The sequence below is a fragment of the Anopheles moucheti genome, assembly GCF_943734755.1.
Source record: "Anopheles moucheti chromosome X unlocalized genomic scaffold, idAnoMoucSN_F20_07 X_unloc_1, whole genome shotgun sequence".
In the NCBI taxonomy this organism is placed as follows: domain Eukaryota; kingdom Metazoa; phylum Arthropoda; class Insecta; order Diptera; family Culicidae; genus Anopheles; species Anopheles moucheti.
Window position 1 is genome coordinate 731,373 of NW_026453515.1, and position 20,595 is coordinate 751,967.

The following is a 20,595-nucleotide window of genomic DNA, read 5'->3' on the forward strand; positions in this document are numbered from 1 at the left end:
GTTCGATTTCAAAAATGTTGTTACCTGAACTATAAGCCCATTTTTTTGATATAATGTTGGTATTTGCTCCACTGTCGACCAATAATCTTATTTTGCCGCATGAAACTGGGACTTCAATGTATGGAAGCTGCGGCACGATATTCTCTACGAATACGGTGTCTCTGTACTCGTGCCCATCCCAAAAAAATTTGAGCTACATTGTGCCTCATTATCTTGATATGCGTTGACTTGTGTCGACTTTTTGGGAGCGTGTGTTGATCTTGATCGCATAGAATGATCAACCTCCATGGGTTCTGATGAACGTGTCTCTCTTTGTGGCTGTGTCTGATAACTTCTCTTCGCTTCTGGTTTAACAGAATACTCCATTTTTTTAAATCCGTTCTGGCCAAGCTTATCTTTTTTTAGCTTTTGAAATTCCAAACAAAGTTGGTATGCCTTATTTAAGCTATCAGGAGCTGCAGTCTTAACCAAAATTCCGAGTTCATTATTTAATCCTCGAATAAAACTATCTACAGCTTTTTCTTTAAAATATTCCACAAAACCATTTCCTAATTCTATATATTTTTCACTATTTTTAATATATGCTATTATTAACGATAAGAGTTCATTTGTTCTATTGTAGTATTGCTCAAGAGTTTCGCTGTATTTTTGTTTAATTACTGTTAAATCGTAATCGAGAGTTTTGAGGTTACGTTGATCACGGAAATTTTTTTTAAGAGTTTCTTTTGTACTCTCCCAGTCAAATCCTACGTGGTTTGCGTTGAGAACGTCAGACGCTTCGCCAACAATCTTTCTTCGCACAATTCGCATTATAATTCCCATCTGCGTGGGACAATTGGCGAACGATGCATAAAAATGAAAAATGCCTTCAACATCATCAAGCCAAGTATTAAGGCCTTTAGGGTTACCATTATATTCCGGTAACATTTTTAGAATATCGGGCACTTTGCCCATTTCTAGAAACATCTTCATCTCTTCCATTTTTGTTTCCATTTCTCCTGGTTTTTGCGATCACTATCACTGTTTTTTTTTTTTCACTATACTTACACGTACAGGAAACAGTTAGATCTCCAGGATACTGTGAGAGTCGATTTTATTTTTTTTGGATATCGGTCTTCCGAAGAGAAATCAGCGCACCTAATCGCGCTACAACACCGTAAATCAACGACACGTTCGATGATAGCTCTTGGGCTGGATGCTGTATTCTCAGAAAAGAGACAGCTAAAGGTGGCTTCGCTCTGAGAGTTTATACAGTTGCTAATCACTCTTCTTGATTCGGGCGCCAGTTAACGAGTCTGCACACTCTGGTGGTTGCTTATCGACTAAAGTTTTATTATAAAAGACACGCACCTTATACCTAACGAGAACTAATACATAGATAAAATACTTAATACTAACATAATACTATTCGATCGTATGCGATGCGGTAACTTATATACTGGTACAAAACTACTTAAATACAATGGTATTATGGATTTCCATTATATATCCAGACTCCACTATCCTCATCCACTGTACAACACTTCCACGAATTCCCATCATCCATGCCCCATTTCGGGAAAATGTAACACTGTGCTTCATGCTAATATCCGTAATACACTTATCACGTTCTTTACTTTTCGCTATTTCTATGTTGTCCCCATTATACTTCCACTTTCCTTCCTTACTTACTTTTACAATTCTGTAGGTCCACCAATCGAAATCAATACCGGCTGCGCCAATTGTAGAGTTCACTTCTTTATTCCGTTTTAGTCCGTCGCTCAAGCGCGTCTGCCTTTCGATTCCAAACCCAGTCCTGAGCCATCCTGTCACTCACAAGTTCTCATCGTGCTTAACCGCACCGCTCTCTCTCTCAGGTTCTCACAACTCTCATCCCTACAGCTTAGTTTAGTGTTGTGGGCGCAAAGTGAGGTTAGGTGAACGATTCCTCGATCGAGTGAGATGATTCTAATTCGGGAACCACAGCAAATATTGTCTCCTCCATGACCTTTCGGAATGATAGAGAAGACGATGTTTTTCAATATCCATGTGTGGATTGGATAGTGAGTTTCCGTGACTTGATAGTGAGCTTTTTGTACGTTTGCTTTGTTATGTTCGCTTTCCGAATTGCTATCCGCGACGCTCCGTTTTCAGAATTCGGATTGCGGTTCCGTCGTGTGTGATCCGTGGTCAAACTTACTTTTAGCGTGGGTCAATTATCGTTCAATCCGTTGCCAAATTACCATTGGTTTATTGTAGCTGTAAAAGCACTGTGGTTAAAGTGTTACTCATTGTACATGGCATCAACCGTGTGAAGGGTTGTTTCAACCACATAGTATTAGGTTGCTTGCATATATATCCACTTTTTAAACATTATTATTATTCCTACCAGCACCACATTATCTAAATTCTGCCTTTTCTTTCAACAGGGGATTTCCGGTAGTACGATAGCTGCTCCGGACTCTGGAGCTCCTGTCGGGTTGCGGCAAAACGCGCACAATGAAAGACAGCGTGTTCCACCGACTCCACCACCCCAGGGCATCGGCGACAGTCCGGGGACGACGTGAAACCCAATCGGCACAGGTACTCACGGAATAATCCGTGCCCAGAGAGCACCTGCAACAGCTGGAAAGTCACGTCTCCGTGTTTCCGGGACTGCCAAGCCCTAACGTCCGGAATGGTGCGGTGGGCCCATCTGGTGAAGCGGCTGGCGTCGCTGCACGATGCATCCGTATCCCATCGTTCCTGCCACAGCTGCAACGACCGCTCCCGTTCCTCGCGGCGCACCTCATTGCTGCTCCGTCGGCTCCTCGAAGGCGCTGGTAGACACGGTGGTCTTCGTCCACCAGTAAGCAGATCGGCAGCAAATCCGACAGCATCACCGCCGTCTCGTACCGCGTGGTCCGGAACGATCGCGACACCCGCAATGCCGTCTTCCGCTGCACCCGTTGCAGCAGCCGGCGACACTCCTGGATCTCCAGTCCATCGCGCCAGATTGGCGCAGCATAGCGGATCGCGGACTCGCAGCCCAACCTTGGACATACGGTAGCATATGCTTCAGCTGCGTACAACGAGGACAGAAGCATAGCTTAAAAGTAAGTAAATATCATTTTACTTTTACTTAATGTGTAATTAATATATTATTATAAATTATCTATTTGATTATCTTATCCTCTTAAAATTTCATCCTATTTACAGAAAACGAAATCGATCGTTTGATCTAATACAACGAATAAATTCATCGTTGCAGATCGTAAAAGGTAAATATGATAACTAAATAAATCTTTGCATCACAGTGGTGGAAGTTTGTGTGGAAAATGTTTCTTTTTCCGTCGTCTCAATGGTTGTAGCACTAAATGAAAAAAATTTGCTTCCTACCTGAAACATTTCTTACTAAACCACGCAATACGACTGCGATTACGATATATTGTTGAGCGAATGAGCACATTATTGATTACTTTCGTAGTGCTAATACAAGACAATATTTTCTTTTCAATTCTAGTGAAATCATCATGGAAGGAGAAAAACAACATATCCCATATCGAGGAGAAGCATGGCCTAAAATATGATGAAGGACACGTATTAAGAAGATGGTAACCAAGGAGATGTTGCCGAGATGTCGAGAAATGCAACGAATTCCTTTGCATACTATCTACCGTTGTTGGCGACGTCGAAATGCGTTCGGAATGCGGAATGAATTTAATATTTTTTTATTCAAATTTTTTTAAAGTGATCTTGCTAATTATAGAGAATACGGTAAAAAGCGGTACGAAAACATTCAATGAATGAAGTAGGGTTATTTTTAAATTTTTATTGTTAAAGCTTATATTTAAGGAAAATGTAACAATGTAGTCAATAAAAAATAATCAACTTTTTTTTTATTAAACTAGCAATTAAAATTTTATCAGCTGGGCGAAAGAAAACGAAAATCACCACTACATACACATTCCGAGGGATCTCACACATGCATGCATACCCCTGGGCTGCAAACGCTCACTCACACACCCTCAGGAGCACGTAGCAGAATCCCCTAATTTTCCCCTATTTTCATATAACGAATCCCCTAATTTTGCAAGAGGCTGAAGCCATGTGAACCGACATTAGGGGGTTGCATACAGGTTCGAGAACTTGTTTGCCCAGGGGGATAAACTTGTCGTACTTTTCGTCTTCCATCTTTAACACTCTGGGCCCATAACCTAAAGTTATGCAGTGGATAATGTACAACACGTGTTTGCCGCTTTGCTGTAAACTTCGGAATGATTTATTTCTGTGTTGCCAAACGTTTATATATACATGCAAAAATAGTTACAGTAGAGTCCTTTGTTGAAACGTCAAATAGTGCAGGGTTTGCTTTCCTAACAGTGACACAGCAGAAGAGCTTGTTGGCGATGCATCGTTCATCGATGAGGTGGAAGATAACGCTGTTCCTAGTGTCTCCGGCAGCTCTAGCGATGATGAATTTGAGAGTGACGAAGGAGTCATTGATTTTGTAAATTTCGTGTTGATTTTTATGAACTGTCATCACAAACTCGGTCACAAAGTGCGGTCAGTGCCCCTCATTCGACAGTTTGACACTGAAGAGTACGCACACGTTTTTTCAATTATACGGTTACGGACGGTTACGGTTATACGGTTACGGACGAATTGATTAAATACACAATCCTTTCTTTCTAGTGATACAAAAGGAAATTCTTATTTCTTTAGTAAGCTAGTGTAAAAAAACAAAACACCCAAAGAGAGGACAACCAAAGTAAAAATGGTAACACCCAAGACCCAGGGGGGGGCATACCCCTCAGAAACTATTTCGATGCGTTTAATGAAATCAGTGAGCCCAAAAGAAAAATGGGGAAAAATCAAACATGGTTTCCAACATGACAAACCTCGTGGTAGAGGAAGAAATAGTATTAGTAATGGAATCGACGATAGATGGCAAAGACCTAACAAGGTGCAATCCTTTCCTCTTACAAAAAGTGATAGAAAACGCGCTCGGAAGCAAACCGGAACAAGTTAGTCGCATACGTGGAGGAAAACTAATGATAAGAATGGAAAATGAAAAATTGGCAGAAAGAGCCCAAAAAATATAAAAAATAACTGACACCAATTGTTGTGTGCACCTTGGTTACGTACGCAGCCAGTCTATTACTCGTTGCTATCTGGGAACCGACAGCAACCGATGTGCCGTAGACTGTTCGCGCGTACCGATCGCTCTCGCGATCCTTGGGGCCCTTCTCGTTTGTGTGGCCCTTGTCTCGTTGGTGCAGTCTCTCTTCTCGTTTGTGCGTCCACTGGAGACGGTCGTTTGTCATGTTACCGTGCGGGTCTTAATTTTATAATAAACGAGTTTTAATGTGTAATTGTATCAGCATATATTTTTAACGAGTGACGACACAACACCAATGGTGAAATCCCAGTAAAAGTGTATGAACATCCCACGCTCAACAGCTGCAAAGGGGTAATACGTTGCCCGGACATTGAATTCATGAATGAAAAAGAAATTTTAGAAGGTCTAAAAAACCAAAAGGTTGTGGAAGTGAATATAATGAAGAGGAAAATGGATGATGAGTTAACTAACACTCAAACGGCAATCATATCGTTTAAATCCATTAGAACACCACGATCGGTGGATTTTGGTCTCTACCCGGTATTAGTAGAGTTATACATACCAAAACCAATGAGATGCGCAACATGCCTAAAAATCGGACACACAAAAAAATGATGTAAAGGTGAGCGTATGTGCGCTAATTGCAGCTTACCGGTGCACGAGGATAGTTGCCAGGTGATAAAGTGCGTGCCATGTGGAGACAATCACAACACACTCAACAAATAATGTCCCGTATACGTATATGAGGTGATAATTCAAAAAATAAAGACGATAAACAGGCTCACATACAAGGAAGCAAAAATAATCAGACGCAAGCAATGTCCTGTGCCTCCTAAAAAATACACCTTAACGGAAAAAACATACGCACAAGCAACAAAAAATATCATAGCAAATAACGTAGAATACACACAAACAAATACACAAAACACAATCAATACTCCCACAGAAAACAAGTCAATACTACAAAAAGAATTAGCCGTACAGACCGTACATCAAACAAACCAACCAACAACATCCAAAACAAATGGCAACGAAAAAATGAGCTCAACTAACTTTATACTCGAAACTCAGGACGAGTGAACAGCCCCTGTAAGACTAAAAACTAAAAAAGACATATGAAAAATAAATTACATAAAAAAACACAAATAAAAAAAACAAACAAACAAAAAGAAAAAAAAATCACAAAGAAACAAAAAAGATATACATATATATACATTACAACATAGCAATATACACTCTAACTTGCACAATGTTATCTCGCAATTTTACAAGGCCGTAGACTAATGCAGGTAAACATTCAAAGACTTAAAAAAATAATGATGAATTGAAAAAAATAATAACGGATAAAAACATAGACATTGCATGTTTACAAGAAACGTGGCTTAATGAAAAAACGGCAAAAGAGGTTAAAATTCCCAATTATCACCACGTATACCAAACAAGAGCAAATGGTTACGGAGGAAGCAGCATTATAGTGCATAAAAAATTCAAATTCGAGTCAGTGCACTTCCATCAAGCCAGTAACTTCGTTCAAACGGTGGGCATAAAAATCAACAATAGTAACACGGTAGTAATCTCGACTTACGTAAAACCATCGACTCCTAGAATATTTCACAACACAGCCCTAAAAAAAATATTGGACTTAACATATAGAAAAACGATAATAACAGGAGATTTTAATGCTCATCACAGAGTATGGGGCAACCATTATAACGACACAAAAGGGTCCATAACTATGAAGGAAGTAAATGAATCAGACTTTATACTTATCCATAACAAAGAGGTTACTTTCATAAGTAGCGATCCAAATAAAAGGGACACAGCAATCGACCTGACGATGGTGTCGTCAGATTTAATACAAGAGACAAATAGAATAGTTACTGATGAACACATAGGCAACAGTGGGCACAAGATAATATACACTTGTATTAAAGGACCCACACCTAACAACACTATTAAAATTACTAACAAATTTCTAGTACAACAACAAATTCGACAGTTGCAAACCACCGAACATACAAACATTATCAGCATCAGACCAAGGATATTAAAAAAATAATTAAAGATAACACAAATACTTGCAATCATACTCCAAAATCGTGGTGGGCGGAGGAATTAAAAAAAGCATGGGAAAAAATGAACGAGACTAGGAAAACTTTTAACAACAACAAAACCTTAGAAAATCACATTGACTTTAAAAAAAATCTAGCTAAATTCAAATTCCTTAAAAAAATAGAAAAACGAAAAAATTTTGATAAATGGCTATAAAAAGTAAACTCTGACACCACCACCACTGAGCTATGGAACATCGTTAACAAATGCCATGGAAAGAATGTAAACAAATCCTTTTCAAATTTCATTAGCTATAGTCCACAAAATGCCAAAGATTTTTTAAAAATCAATTTCCCTAATTTTAAAAACACAAAAAACAAACAAGTACTGCTTCCACTACCATATAACTCGGAAAGAGAACTGTTAAATTCAAACAAATGGCATCAAATAATAACATCAAAAACAAAATACGACACCTGGGGTAGACGGAATAACATATGGTACATTATCCATACTAAATAATGAAGTAGTCAATAAAATTATTGAAGAAATTTACGACATGTACCGGGAGGGAAAGGTTCCAAACAGGCTAAAACGAATCAAAATAATTGCAATAGGCAAAATCGGGAAAGATCTCAATGATATTATAAATTATAGACCCATTGCCTTACTCATAACTATGTTAAAAGTGGCTGATACAGCAGTTTTAGAGAATGTAACGGATCAACTAGAAAAGCATCTAATCTAACCTGAAACCAGCTTCGGGTTTCGTAAAAACAGATCAACCACAGACATGATTAACTTATTAATTAACACCATAACAAACAACAATAGAAAAAAAAGTATACTGGGGTGGTATTTATAGATGTGAAAAATGCCTATAATAGTGTCCTAACCAATGAACTAACTAGTATTATGCAATCCCTGATGATAGCGCAGAATGATATAGCATGGATCCACAGCTTTCTACGCAACAGATGTTTAGAAATAACAGTGGATAACCAAACAGTCAAAAGAAAAATATCAAATGGACTTCCCCAGGGGGATGTTCTCTCCCCCACTCTCTTTAATATATACACCATCAGTTGCCATGAGATCAACTCGGGGAAAATTAGGCTACTTCTATACGCAGATGACTTTGCGATAATAAAAACAGGACTAACAATAAAAACCGTAGAAATCTCTCTCCAAAGATCGATAAACTGGCTGACACAAAAATTAAAAGACTTAAACCTCGACATTAACACCCAGCAGTGTAAATATATGACTTTTCCAAAGGACAATTTAATAGCGAATTAACACATAGCAGGAAGTAGAATACAGAAAACAAACGAACACCTATTTCTGGGAGTAACAATAGATACCAAACTAAACTTCCATCAACACCTAGAAAACCAAAAAACCAAAGCTACAAAACGTTTAAATGCCATAAAAACCATTTGCAACTACAGGAATCACATAGACCCTGAGAAAGCCATTCAATTTCATAGGGCACTAATCCGTGGAAGCCTAGAATACGGGATTGGTTTTACTCTTAACGCCAAAAAAACAAAAATAAAATCCTTTAACACCTTACTCAAACAATCCTTACGAAGAGTAACAGGATGCACTAGGACCACCCCCATTAACGCTCTACATGCCATAGCTACGGAAATTCCATTCCCAATAAGAAGCAAATTCCTAGTCGCCAAACAACTCATTAAAACAATAACCTACCCATCAAGAAATACTCACTTACTAAACAAACTTCAAAATAGCAATCATACACAAAAGCTCTCTGCCATAGAAAAAACTTATAAGGAAAACATAGACACACTAAAAACAATTGCAAGAACAATTTTCAATTACCTAAATAATAACTACCAATACGTCGATATAAGAGTTAACGTACCTGGCTTGACCGCAGGCAAAAAGAATTACAATCCCACTTTGGCTTACCAATTTTGCATGGAAATGATAAAAGAAAATGTATCGAAACTTACAATATTTACTGATGGTAGTAAAAACATTGATGGATGTGGAATAGGACTATACATCATACAAGAAAAAAAAGGTAGACCAAAAATTAGCTTTCAAACTAAAAAATGAAGTAACAATATGTACAACAGAATTGTATGCCATTAAAAAAGCCCTAGAATATGCCATCCTTGAAAAAATCAAAAACCCCATTTTATACACAGACAGCCAATCTGCTTGTATTATAATCCAAGAAGCCACCAAAGAAAAATTCACGGATGATATTGTAGGTTCTATTATAAATAATTGTGAATATCTAGAAGCTAAAATACAATGGATACCCAGCCACATAAACATAGAGGGCAATGAAATAGCGGACGAATTAGCAAAAAAGGGCACGAAAAGTAATCTAATAATTAATAATCTCATTAGACCAAAAGACCCAAAGACGAAGCAGATGGGTGGTACACCGACATGTGCGTAACTAAAGGAAAAAATATGAAAAATACCAGAGAAACATAGGCAAAAAGATGTGGCATAACAAAATGCAACTAGAACCAAAAGACATAAAAATAATCAATAGACTAATTTCAGGTCATGATTATAGCAATTATTGGTTACACAAATTAAAATTAACAGACGAAGGCTTATGCAGAACCTGCAATAGTGCAGATACAGCTACACACAAAGTATTTCAGTGCATGAGATTCGGATTAGAAAGAAGAAAGGAAAAACTACCAACAGAAGAAGCATTTATTAGTAGTTGGAAAGCAAAAAAAACTGAAGTAATTAAAAAAATTCTAAGATTCATTCAGACAAACAAAATCATATTCTAAATAACGGCTGAACATAAATCTTAATAAGTAGAACATAAGGAGCATAATAATGAAGTAGAGCATCACTAGATATAAACAGACATCAAACAATCTCACATAAGCCAAACGTCATAACATAACACACAAAAGAGCCCAAAAGGCCTAACCGTGCGTTTACACGAAGATTATAATTAATTTTTTTGACAGATTGAATTAATTTTTTCCTCCGAAAAATTAATTTTTTGACAGATTGAATTAATTTTTGCTCCGACAAATTAATTTTTTGATGGAAACCCAAGCTCCAAACGTCACACGAAAGGGCGCCCGAAAATGCTCCCGCGGGGCGCCCGAAATTGGTACCTTCGGGCGCCCGAATAACGATGGCTAAGGCAGGTTTTGACATTTGCAGTAGCCAAAAAATTGGCAACGCTGCCAAAAACAAAATTTTCAGCTCCATCCCTCCCCTCTCCCACCATTCCCTACCAGTTCTTTTTTCTTCTATGCATCCCCCAATCATTTTACTGTCTATATTTAGAATCGAACTCGTATTGTATGTGTTTGAATCTCTAATGTGTTATGTATTTGTCTTTTACGTCTGTGTTGAGTTGGGGGTTAAAATAGGGCTATAAAAGCACCCATGATGGAGTCAAGCGATATATGCACTGCTGTGTATGTCTTCGTCATGAATTTGCGCTAGATGCACCAAATTGATGGTGCAATAAAAGGTCGGTATGTATTTTGGTTTCGTTGAAGCTTCAGCCTCAGAGAAAAGTGTTTCCTGGATTGAATGGAGGTATAAATAGTCTCTATTTTACATGCATTTTCGGACACTGATTCCAGTGGAACAGCATCATCATTACCGTCATCAAACCATCATGAGTTTGTCTCGTCTTGTTTTCCTGGGATTGTAACGTAAACTATTGTCAATATATTAGAGGGGCAAATATAATGTAACAAGAGCTCTGCTTGCAACCAAACGTGCGATAATAATTTAACTTCCACGACGAAGAATATCACATGCACATTCATAGGTCGGATGCGGTGATGAAAATTGTAACCTATTTTAACCACTGCGAGATGGCACTGGAGCTGTTGTGCGATGTAAAAGGATCATCTAAAGGTTAAGGACCCTCTTCTAGTACAAGATGGACCTGTATCATGGTAAAAAAGCACATTCATTTCTTTCATTCCTTTGGTTCTGCCGGCAGCATGATCATGACGGTGGTACCGGTTGCACGAACATGACGGTGATAAAGAAGCGAATAAGGCTTTATTCGCAATGGCAGAAGATGCAGAAGACTCCTCACTGTTATTTTCAACATGTAAACAACTGCATTTCATATAAATGCAGATAAAACTTGTTCGTTTCTGCAGCGGCTTCTCTCATGTTGTTTACGTGAGCTTCTTCTTCTTCTTTTTGGTGAAGGTGTGACAACCAATATGCTGCCCAAGATACCAACATCAACAATAGCAATGCCCCCGAAGGTGGGCTAAAACTTGCAAAATGTTGAAAAATCGTCTAAATGTTAATAAAACGTAGTTGTAAAATTAGTTAAAATCTTCTTAAAGTCATATAAGATAAAATTGCTGACCATAATGCAGTAAAAATGCCTTAAAACACGTGCACTCTTGAACTCTGTAGCGTAAATCGACAATGTTAGTCCGTCCGGCTGTCTTTTGCATTTTGGGTTTTTGGACATTCGACAGTTTGACACTGAAGAGTACGCACACGTTTTAACAATTATACGGTTACGGACGGTTACGGTTATACGGTTACGGACGAATTGATTAAATACACAATCCTTTCTTTCGAGTGATACAAAAGGAAATTCTTATTTCTTTAGTAAGCTAGTGTAAAAAAACAAAACACCCAAAGAGAGGACAACCAAAGTAAAAATGGGGGTCCAAGACCCAGGGGGGGGGGGGCATTCCCCTCAGAAACTATTTCGATGCGTTTAATGAAATCAGTGAGCCCAAAAGAAAAATGGGGAAAAAATCAAACATGGTTTCCAACATGACAAACCTCGTGGTAGAGGAAGAAATAGTATTAGTAATGGAATCGACGATAGATGGCAAGGACCTAACAAGGTGCAATCCTTTCCTCTTACAAAAAGTGATAGAAAACGCGCTCGGAAGCAAACCGGAACAAGTTAGTCGCATACGTGGAGGAAAACTAATGATAAGAGTGAAAAATGAAAAATTGGCAGAAAGAGCCCAAAAAATAAAAAAAATAACGGACACCAATGGTGAAATCCCAGTAAAAGTGTATGAACATCCCACGCTCAACAGCTGCAAAGGGGTAATACGTTGCCCGGACATTGAATTCATGAATGAAAAAGAAATTTTAGAAGGTCTAAAAAACCAAAAGGTTGTGGAAGTGAATATAATGAAGAGGAAAATGGATGGTGAGTTAACTAACACTCAAACGGCAATCATAACGTTTAAATCCATTAGAACACCACGATCGGTGGATTTTGGTCTCTACCCGGTATTAATAGATTTATACATACCAAAACCAATGAGATGCGCAACATGCCTAAAAATCGGACACACAAAAAAATGGTGTAAAGGTGAGCGTATGTGCGCTAATTGCAGCTTACCGGTGCACGAGGATAGTTGCCAGGTGATAAAGTGCGTGTCATGTGGAGACAATCACAACACACTCAACAAAGAATGTCCCGTATACGTATATGAGGTGGAAATTCAAAAAATAAAGACGATAAACAGGATCACATACAAGGAAGCAAAAATAATCAGACGCAGGCAATGTCCTGTGCCTCCTAAAAAATACACCTTAACGGAAAAAACATACGCACAAGCAACAAAAAATATCATAGCAAATAACGTAGAATACACACAAACAAATACACAAAACACAAACAATAATCCCACAGAAAACAAGTCAATACCACAAAAAGAATTAACCATACAGACAGTACATCAAACAAACCAACCAACAACATCCAAAACAAATAGCAACGAAAAAATGAGCTCAACTCAGGACGAGTGAACAGCCCCTGTAAGACTAAAAACTAAAAAAGACATATGAAAAATAAATTACATAAAAAAAACACAAATAAAAAAAACAAACAAACAAAAAGAAAAAAAAATCACAAAGAAACAAAAAAGATACCCATATGACATTTCCCGAAGTTTGCGTTCGGTTTTTGCTGTACGGACACGAAATTTAGCGCGTTTGCGCTTGTGTTGGTGTCGAATTTACCGTATCGAGCAATACGAATCGTTTTTTTACTCAATTTTGTCAATGTGTAGTGGCAATTGCAACCGCGATCGGAAAAGATCGAGAGCGAAAGAAGAACACACTCATGCACACAGTCCGTGAGGCCGTCGGTAAATGTTGTGCTCAGCTGTGGTGAAGCAGCTTGCATGATGGACGTTTGTAAGTCGGCCGTGGAGCAGTAAAATATCAGTGCATCATGTTGCATAAGGTAAGATAAAGTGTAAGATAATGTTTGGGACCTTTTCTAATATCATTTTTTTCTGGTTCCTTGTGTTTCAGACGACGATTCCAGGAGCGACCGACGGCGTCATTGGAAGCGTCATCCGCACAGTCATGTGCACAGCGAGGGAAGGCTGCTTTCATACAGCCGTAATAGTGGAAATTTTTGTTCGTTTATTTCTTGGTTTTGGTTGTTCAAAGTGCAGTGAAAATAGTGTGAAAGTAATGTAACAAATATTTTTATAATAAAATTAAAGTTAATTATTTCGTGTTGCAAGTGTATCGTACTGTGTTTCCTTTGTCGCCGAAAGAACGAAAGAAATGGAAGGGAAAACTAACACTAACACATGGAAAGAAATATGTCTCGATACCCGAAGAGGACACGAACGCCGGAGGGACACGAACACGCACACATGTTCAAAACCTTCTCAATAACGACGCCTTTCGCGAAGGTATTGAGAAATTATTGAGAAGGTTTTGTATATGTATGGGTGGGATTTTGCCACGTGGGTTCACTACACCTTAAGGAGCGTCCAGACTGTAGACCATAACAGTTATACGTAACAAAATTTTGTTATGTTATACTTGTTACGCGTAACAAAAACAGAATGGCCAAATGTCGAATCCGTACCGTAAAGGAGCGTCCAGACTGTAGACCATAACAGTTATACGTAACAAAATTTTGTTATGTTATACTTGTTACGCGTAACAAAACCAGAATAGCGAAATGTCGAATCCGTAGTTTGGCGTAACATAACATATGCTCGAATTTTCAGTTTTCGAGCACAGTCGAGCAGACGAGCTGAAACCACAAGTTTTGTTTTTCTTTGTAAATCCATGTGCTGGTGTTATTAAGTGAAGAAATATATTTGCGAAATGAATATCAAAACTGAATATTCTGAGAAACCTGTAAGTAAATATAAATATATCGTTACAGCAATTGTGAGAAAATTTTATCTAAATCTGTATTTTAGTCGAAATTAAATGAAGAACAATGCCTCTCTTTGATTGCGGAGGTGCAATCCAGACCTGCGCTTTGGAAAAAAACCAATGCAACATACAAGGACAAGCAAAAAAAACATGATTTGTGGATTGAAGTAGCCAACGTGTTGGGCATCAGCGTTAACGAAGCCAAGGACGGTTGGTTAAAGTTGCGGAGTTCGTACCGTACGATCCGGGCTAGGTTACGATCGCTACCGACAGGATCCGGTGAGTATTTCCTGTGATATCATCATTGATTTGGATCATCATATCGATATGCATTGGTTATTCATTCGCTGGTGTTACCCGAGAGACGATTGTCTTCGACTTTTCGGATAAAGCCATTGTAGAATAGAGATTTTGAGACACCAACGTTAACTAAGCATTTACCAAAAATCGGTCCTTCAGTGATGCCACCACGTGAGATGTCCATCCATGATGACCATGCGCTTCCCCACTCGACCAGTCGCTATGCTGTCAAGAGTTGCCTCTAGGCTCAGTGCTCGGTAATCGATCGTCGAAGAGTCACCATATGGACAAAAAGGAGAATGCTGTGCGTATCGTGCATCACGTCTTTTGAAGCATACAACTTTGGAAGGTGTTCCACGCCAAAATTAACTTGGATCCACATGAAGACAAAACCCCCGCTATTCTGCTGGGGCGTTGGCGAGAAATAATCTGATTGTCTGTATGATATTGTCTTACCTACGTAACATGAACGATGGATCATCATAACACATCTTGTAAGATCATTGCAGAAAAAATGGGGAGTTTTAATGTATAGTGTATATAGCTATAGTGTATATATGTATCACACGTTCTATTCGAATGTCGTGGAAGCTTTAGTTTTAAAATTACATAAAAAATCTAAAACAGTTTTATTCCTTTTAGCTTCAACGGTTACCAGCAAATCATCACGATGGTTTGCTTTCGAAGCGATGGGATTCGTGGACGAAAATGATAAGGTTGGAGAAACGTCAGATTCAGTAAGTTACAATAATTTATCATTACTTACTTACTTACTTACTTACTTACTTACTTACTTGCTTACTTATTTAATTTATCATTACTAGTCATTATGATTACTATCATTACTAAGAGAAAAAAGGATGGGATTCTTGATCCTAGCTATGAGATTTAAATGGTACTGAATTTTTTATTCTTATAAATTCATCCGGAGATACTGCACTTCTTGCAGTGGATGTTCGCATCAATGCTGTACATGTTCGTAAAGCTCTAAGAAAAAAAGTGACCTTTTGTTAGTCACGTTTGTCTGCAAATGTTTGATTTTAGACGATTATACAGACAAAATGGATAATAAATTAGAAACAAACATTTTTTCAATACATATTTATGCTCACAATAAGCGGTAATTAAATGTTCTTTATGCAATCGCCATCAAAAACATATAAAGCAGTTAAAAGGATGAGTTCGCCTTTTCCAGATTTTTTTTTTTTTTTTAGATTTTTTTTAAATTCTCTTCAGATGAAAAACACAACGAGAAAAAGTAATCTATTCTTCTTTTGTAGATGATAGCTAAATATATTGATTAGAATATATCGAAGTATTAAATCATATTATTTATATTTCCAGATGCCTGTCTGTTCAGAAAAGACTGTCCATCGGATGGAAAAACGGTCACGCATTCCAACTCTGAGTCCTAGCAACAATAATGACCATTCGCCAGACCAACAACCTGAACCAAGATCTCGGATTCCGCGTTTGAGCTGGGGAACTGGGGAGCAACCATGTGCTTCGCGTGACCCGGAATTTCAACCCCCCATAAATGCCGAAAGTCCAAACATTATGCACACAAACGAGCTGGAACCCGTTGCGTCTACCAGCAACCGTCAACCTGTAAGACGTTTACCGCGGCCACCAACGAGCATTGATCCTCTCTTTGCTGAAGCACTGAATAACTATAATACATTGTGCAAAAAAATAAATAAGAGGTTGGACAGCAATGTAGGGTCGGATTCTTTTTTATCATACTTAAAAGAAAAAATGGATGAAAAGGTTCCCTCGGAAAGGAACGAAATAGAACGTCAATTATTGTCCGTTTTAGATAATTTTAGGGATTTAGCTATAAGTGAGCAAACCATCGAAGAAGAGGAGCATTTAGAAGAGGAATATTTAGAAGAGGAATGTTCAGGAGAGGAATAGGTTAGGTGCTAAAAAAGCATTGTATTACTGAACTCAAGAGGATATTACTGATAAATATAAATATTTCATTTATTTACACCTGTTTTGCACAACATCATGACTTAATATTTTGAACTCTCGCCTCTATCAACTCTATCTCCTCAATCATCTATCCAATGTTTAAGGACTCACGCTTCAGTCGCGTGCTCGCTTCGCACAGCGCCAGAGCGTATGTCCAATGATGTCGATGTCATCCGCAGGGAAGGGATGGAAATCGTGTCCCGGATGTCGAAATCCGTACTTCGCATGGTATCGAGCTATGATGAATAGCAAACGGGAGAGAACGTCCTTGTGTTTTATTCCCCAGTGAGATTCGAACGACTCCTTCGGCTCATTCGACATACTCTAATTTCCGAAGAATCTGTACTGCTGCATGATTTCCCATAGATCGGCGTGAACTATGATATAGCACGGAGGCCTACGGCTTTGAAATCGATGATGGTGGTGCGTGGGGATTATAGCATTTCTGGCGGGTATGGCGGAGAATTCTTTTAGCTTTCGTCGGTGCTAATTCAGATAGTAGTGCTTTACATCACTCGAATCTCAAGTCTCCTGTTTTTATGTATCCATTGCCTCGAACAGCATTAAAAAGCAAATAAACAAAGTCCCTGGGACAAAAACCATACTTCTGTTAGTTTAGTTAAGGGTACTGAAATCACGGTACGAGAAATAGTAACTGAATATAGAATAATTCAAATAGGCCAACTTGTAAGTCAGATAAAAAGAACTATGACGTATTAGTAAAAAAAGGGAAAAATAAACTTAACTAAGGTATCCTTAACTAATATATGATTAAAAAGCTAACTTTAGTAACTACATAAGAAAAAACTAACAAATAAGTAAGAATGCATGTTAAATAATCCAAATTAAAATCGAAAAAAAAGAAGAAAAAACTAATTCCAAGCGAGTTCATGCGCAATATGGTTACGCATGGAAACAAGACCATTTGCTGGTCGTGTACAAATTGGGGCAAGTGGTGTTAAAGAAAGATTTTCATGACGCGTGTCGTGATTGTCTGCTGTTTGTCGCACTTCATCATGTGAGGCAAACAGCGGAAAGTTTTGATTACGTTTCCTAATGAAATTAAGCAAATAAGTAGAAGTTTTCACTACTTCTTTTGCGACAGTCGGTTGTAGCATAATAGTGTTCCGGAAAATTCGGAACATGCTACTCAAAATTCCGAAAGTTTGTTCCACGATTATTCGTCCTTTGGACAGGCGGTAATTGAAATTTCTTTCAATCGAACCCCGTGGATGATATCCTCCATAAGGCCGTATGCAATACTTGGTGAAGGCAAATGCCTTGTCCGCTAATAGCATGTACGGCACACTTACGGAGTACGGGCATCGCAAAATCTCCGGTTCGGGCAAATTCAATTCACCTTTCTCAAACTTCTCGTGAATTCTCGAATTCCGAAAAACACCACCATCGGATACAGACCCTTTGGCACCAACGTCAATATACAAAAAGTTATAATTAGCATCGACGATAGCCAAAAGAACGATGCTGTGAAAATTTTTGTAGTTGTAATAATCACTACCACCGTTATTGGGTGCTTGAATCCGCACATGCTTCCCATCAATTGCTCCTATAGCGTGAGGAAAGCCTCTCTTTCGCTCAAACTCTCGCGATATAGCTAGCCATTCGTCCTTAGATGATGGTAACTGAAAACAAAATAAAATTAAGAATTAATTAGTTACTATCACTTTTATCTTCTCTTTAAGTTAGTTAGTACGATTCTAATTTGTATGAATCAATTCAGTTCGAGCCTGGCCACACAACAAGAGAGAGGGCGACCCAAGACTTAACCAAAATATAACTTACAAAACCGCCAGCACTTGAGAATATCGATCACTAAAGTTGCGCTTCCTATTTTAGGTTCGATTGATTAATTAACCACGACTATTTAATTGGCCGGCCACGGTTACATTTGATGATCGTATACATTTACTATCGGCTAACCAACACAGCTTCCCAGAAATTTCTATTTTTTAATGGAAAATATACCTTCATGTAGTCCTGCAGCGCCTCGTTCAGGTATTTGCACACCTCCGGAACTATGGTGGAAATAGACTGCTTTGACACCTAAAATAAACAAAATCAAAAATAATTCCACAATGTACACAGTACGTAAAAGGTTTATAATAAGGTTTACTCACGCGAAACAAATACTGCAACTTTGTATAATCCTCACCAGTTGCAAGATATCGTAAGGTTATCATAAGCCGCTCTTGCACAGATATTGGGCGACGTAAATGGGTATTTTGTTTCTGGATTTTTGGTCCGATGGCAGCAACCAAAAAATCGAAGTCACACTTCCGCATTCTTAAAAAATTGCGGACTGTTTTATGACATTCCTCCTCCACAAGGTCGTCCAACAACTTTTGGCCGTCTCCGGCACGGTTGAAGAAAACCGGCCGCATCCAATATTCTCGGCCTTGGTGACGGTCGCATTCTTCTTTCACAGCGCTAACCATTATAAGCGAAGCATTGGCGAATTCCACAGCAATTTGCTCCATTTTTTACTTGAAACTTTAAGGAAATACTTGTTTCGCAAACAAACTCTCTTCACCAAAGCAATATAATCAAAAAAACGTGTCAAAATACAGCATGCGCGCGAACGTGTTAACCGCCAAAAGAACTCGACTGTTATTCAAACACAAGAAATTTCTAGCAGAATGAAACGGAGCATCGTATAAGAGCGAGAGGTTTTGCGTCCACACTTGTTACGGTCCGTTCAGTGTTGCCAAATGCAATTTTATGTCAATTTGGTTGCCAGAAACGCCGATTTTCTGCTCGAAAACCATTCGAGCGTATGTTACGCTTACAGTCTGGACGCTCCATAACATATGCTCGAATTTAGCAAATTCGAGTTGTTTTGCACCGGAAACAATTTTTAAACATTGGCGGTTGATCTAAGCACGGAATTAAACTTTTTCCCATGGTCTTTGTGCGAAAATAATGTATTTCAGCAATAAAATAGATTCTTGTTACGCTACGCGGGGGAAATTGCGTCCACACTTGTTACGGTCCGTTCAGTGTTGCCAAATCATCCTAAAACGCAATTTGATGTCAATTTGGTTGCCAGAAACGCCGATTTTCTGCTCGAAAACCATTCGAGCGTATGTTACGCTTACAGTCTGGACGCTCCTTTAAACGAAGAACGAATTACTGATGAATTTTAACCAATAGACTAAATAATAGACAATAAAACAAACCACCATCAGTTTGGTTAAATGGTAGCTCTGCGGCAGTATGACTTATATCTTCTTTTCTCAGTTCGTCCAGGAATCGCTTTCGTCGGTACAAAATACCACTTTTTTTAAGTATTGCGCGTAGTGTTGTTCAGACATTTCATTTTCATTTTATTTACAAGGTTTCGATCAGGTCACAATTATAACAAAAATCGCACAAACCACAAATAAATCCAAATTAAACCTATTGAATAGACAACTCAAATCATTATCAATTAATATGAACCGAAGCATGTGTTGGAATGTCAAATGCGACAATGCGTAACTTGACAAAGCATTTTATGTTGAATATCGAGTTTTCGGCAACTGAACGGAATTTGTAAAAGCAGTTAAATAAAACAGTTAAACAGTTAAATATTGAAAGTTTTCCAGTCATTGGAAAAGTTTCTGTTTTTATTCCCATTTATTCTTTTAACGATTAAGGGCGACAGCCAATCCTATTCGGCTTGAAGCAAAAGGGTTTAACCATATTTTATATGAAAAGACCAGCCTTCATATTGGGTATAAATAAGTGTTACTCTGTGTATCTGTCCCCTGTGCATGCGGAATATGATCCGGGCAAGGTTATAACCTAGCCTGAATCATTCGTTCACCGGGAAGTGGGTAATCGAATTACGATAAATAAATCATTTCCAATGCAAGGTCACATCATGCAGGCTGCATCAAATTCAAACCACTGGTTCATCAATCGCTTGAAAGTGCTTAAAAAATAACCCGAGACCCGTTGCAAATACCCATGATCTACATACCACTTCGTTCCAGTCGAAGAAAGTGTCTCAGCTGTTGCAATCCATC

The 20,595-nt window shown here is 38.4% G+C and overlaps 1 protein-coding gene across 1 annotated transcript; it reads right to left on the reverse strand.

Moving 5' to 3' along the window:
• Positions 1-16,415: 16,415 nt before the first annotated feature.
• LOC128307490 (putative nuclease HARBI1) lies at positions 16,416-18,870 on the reverse strand. The gene is made up of 4 exons (XM_053045370.1): positions 18,706-18,870; positions 18,554-18,631; positions 17,881-18,210; positions 16,416-16,427 (listed from the first exon to the last, which is right to left on the reverse strand). The coding sequence occupies exons 1-4, from the start codon at positions 18,868-18,870 to the stop codon at positions 16,416-16,418; spliced, it is 585 nt and encodes a 194-aa protein (XP_052901330.1).
• Positions 18,871-20,595: the final 1,725 nt, after the last annotated feature.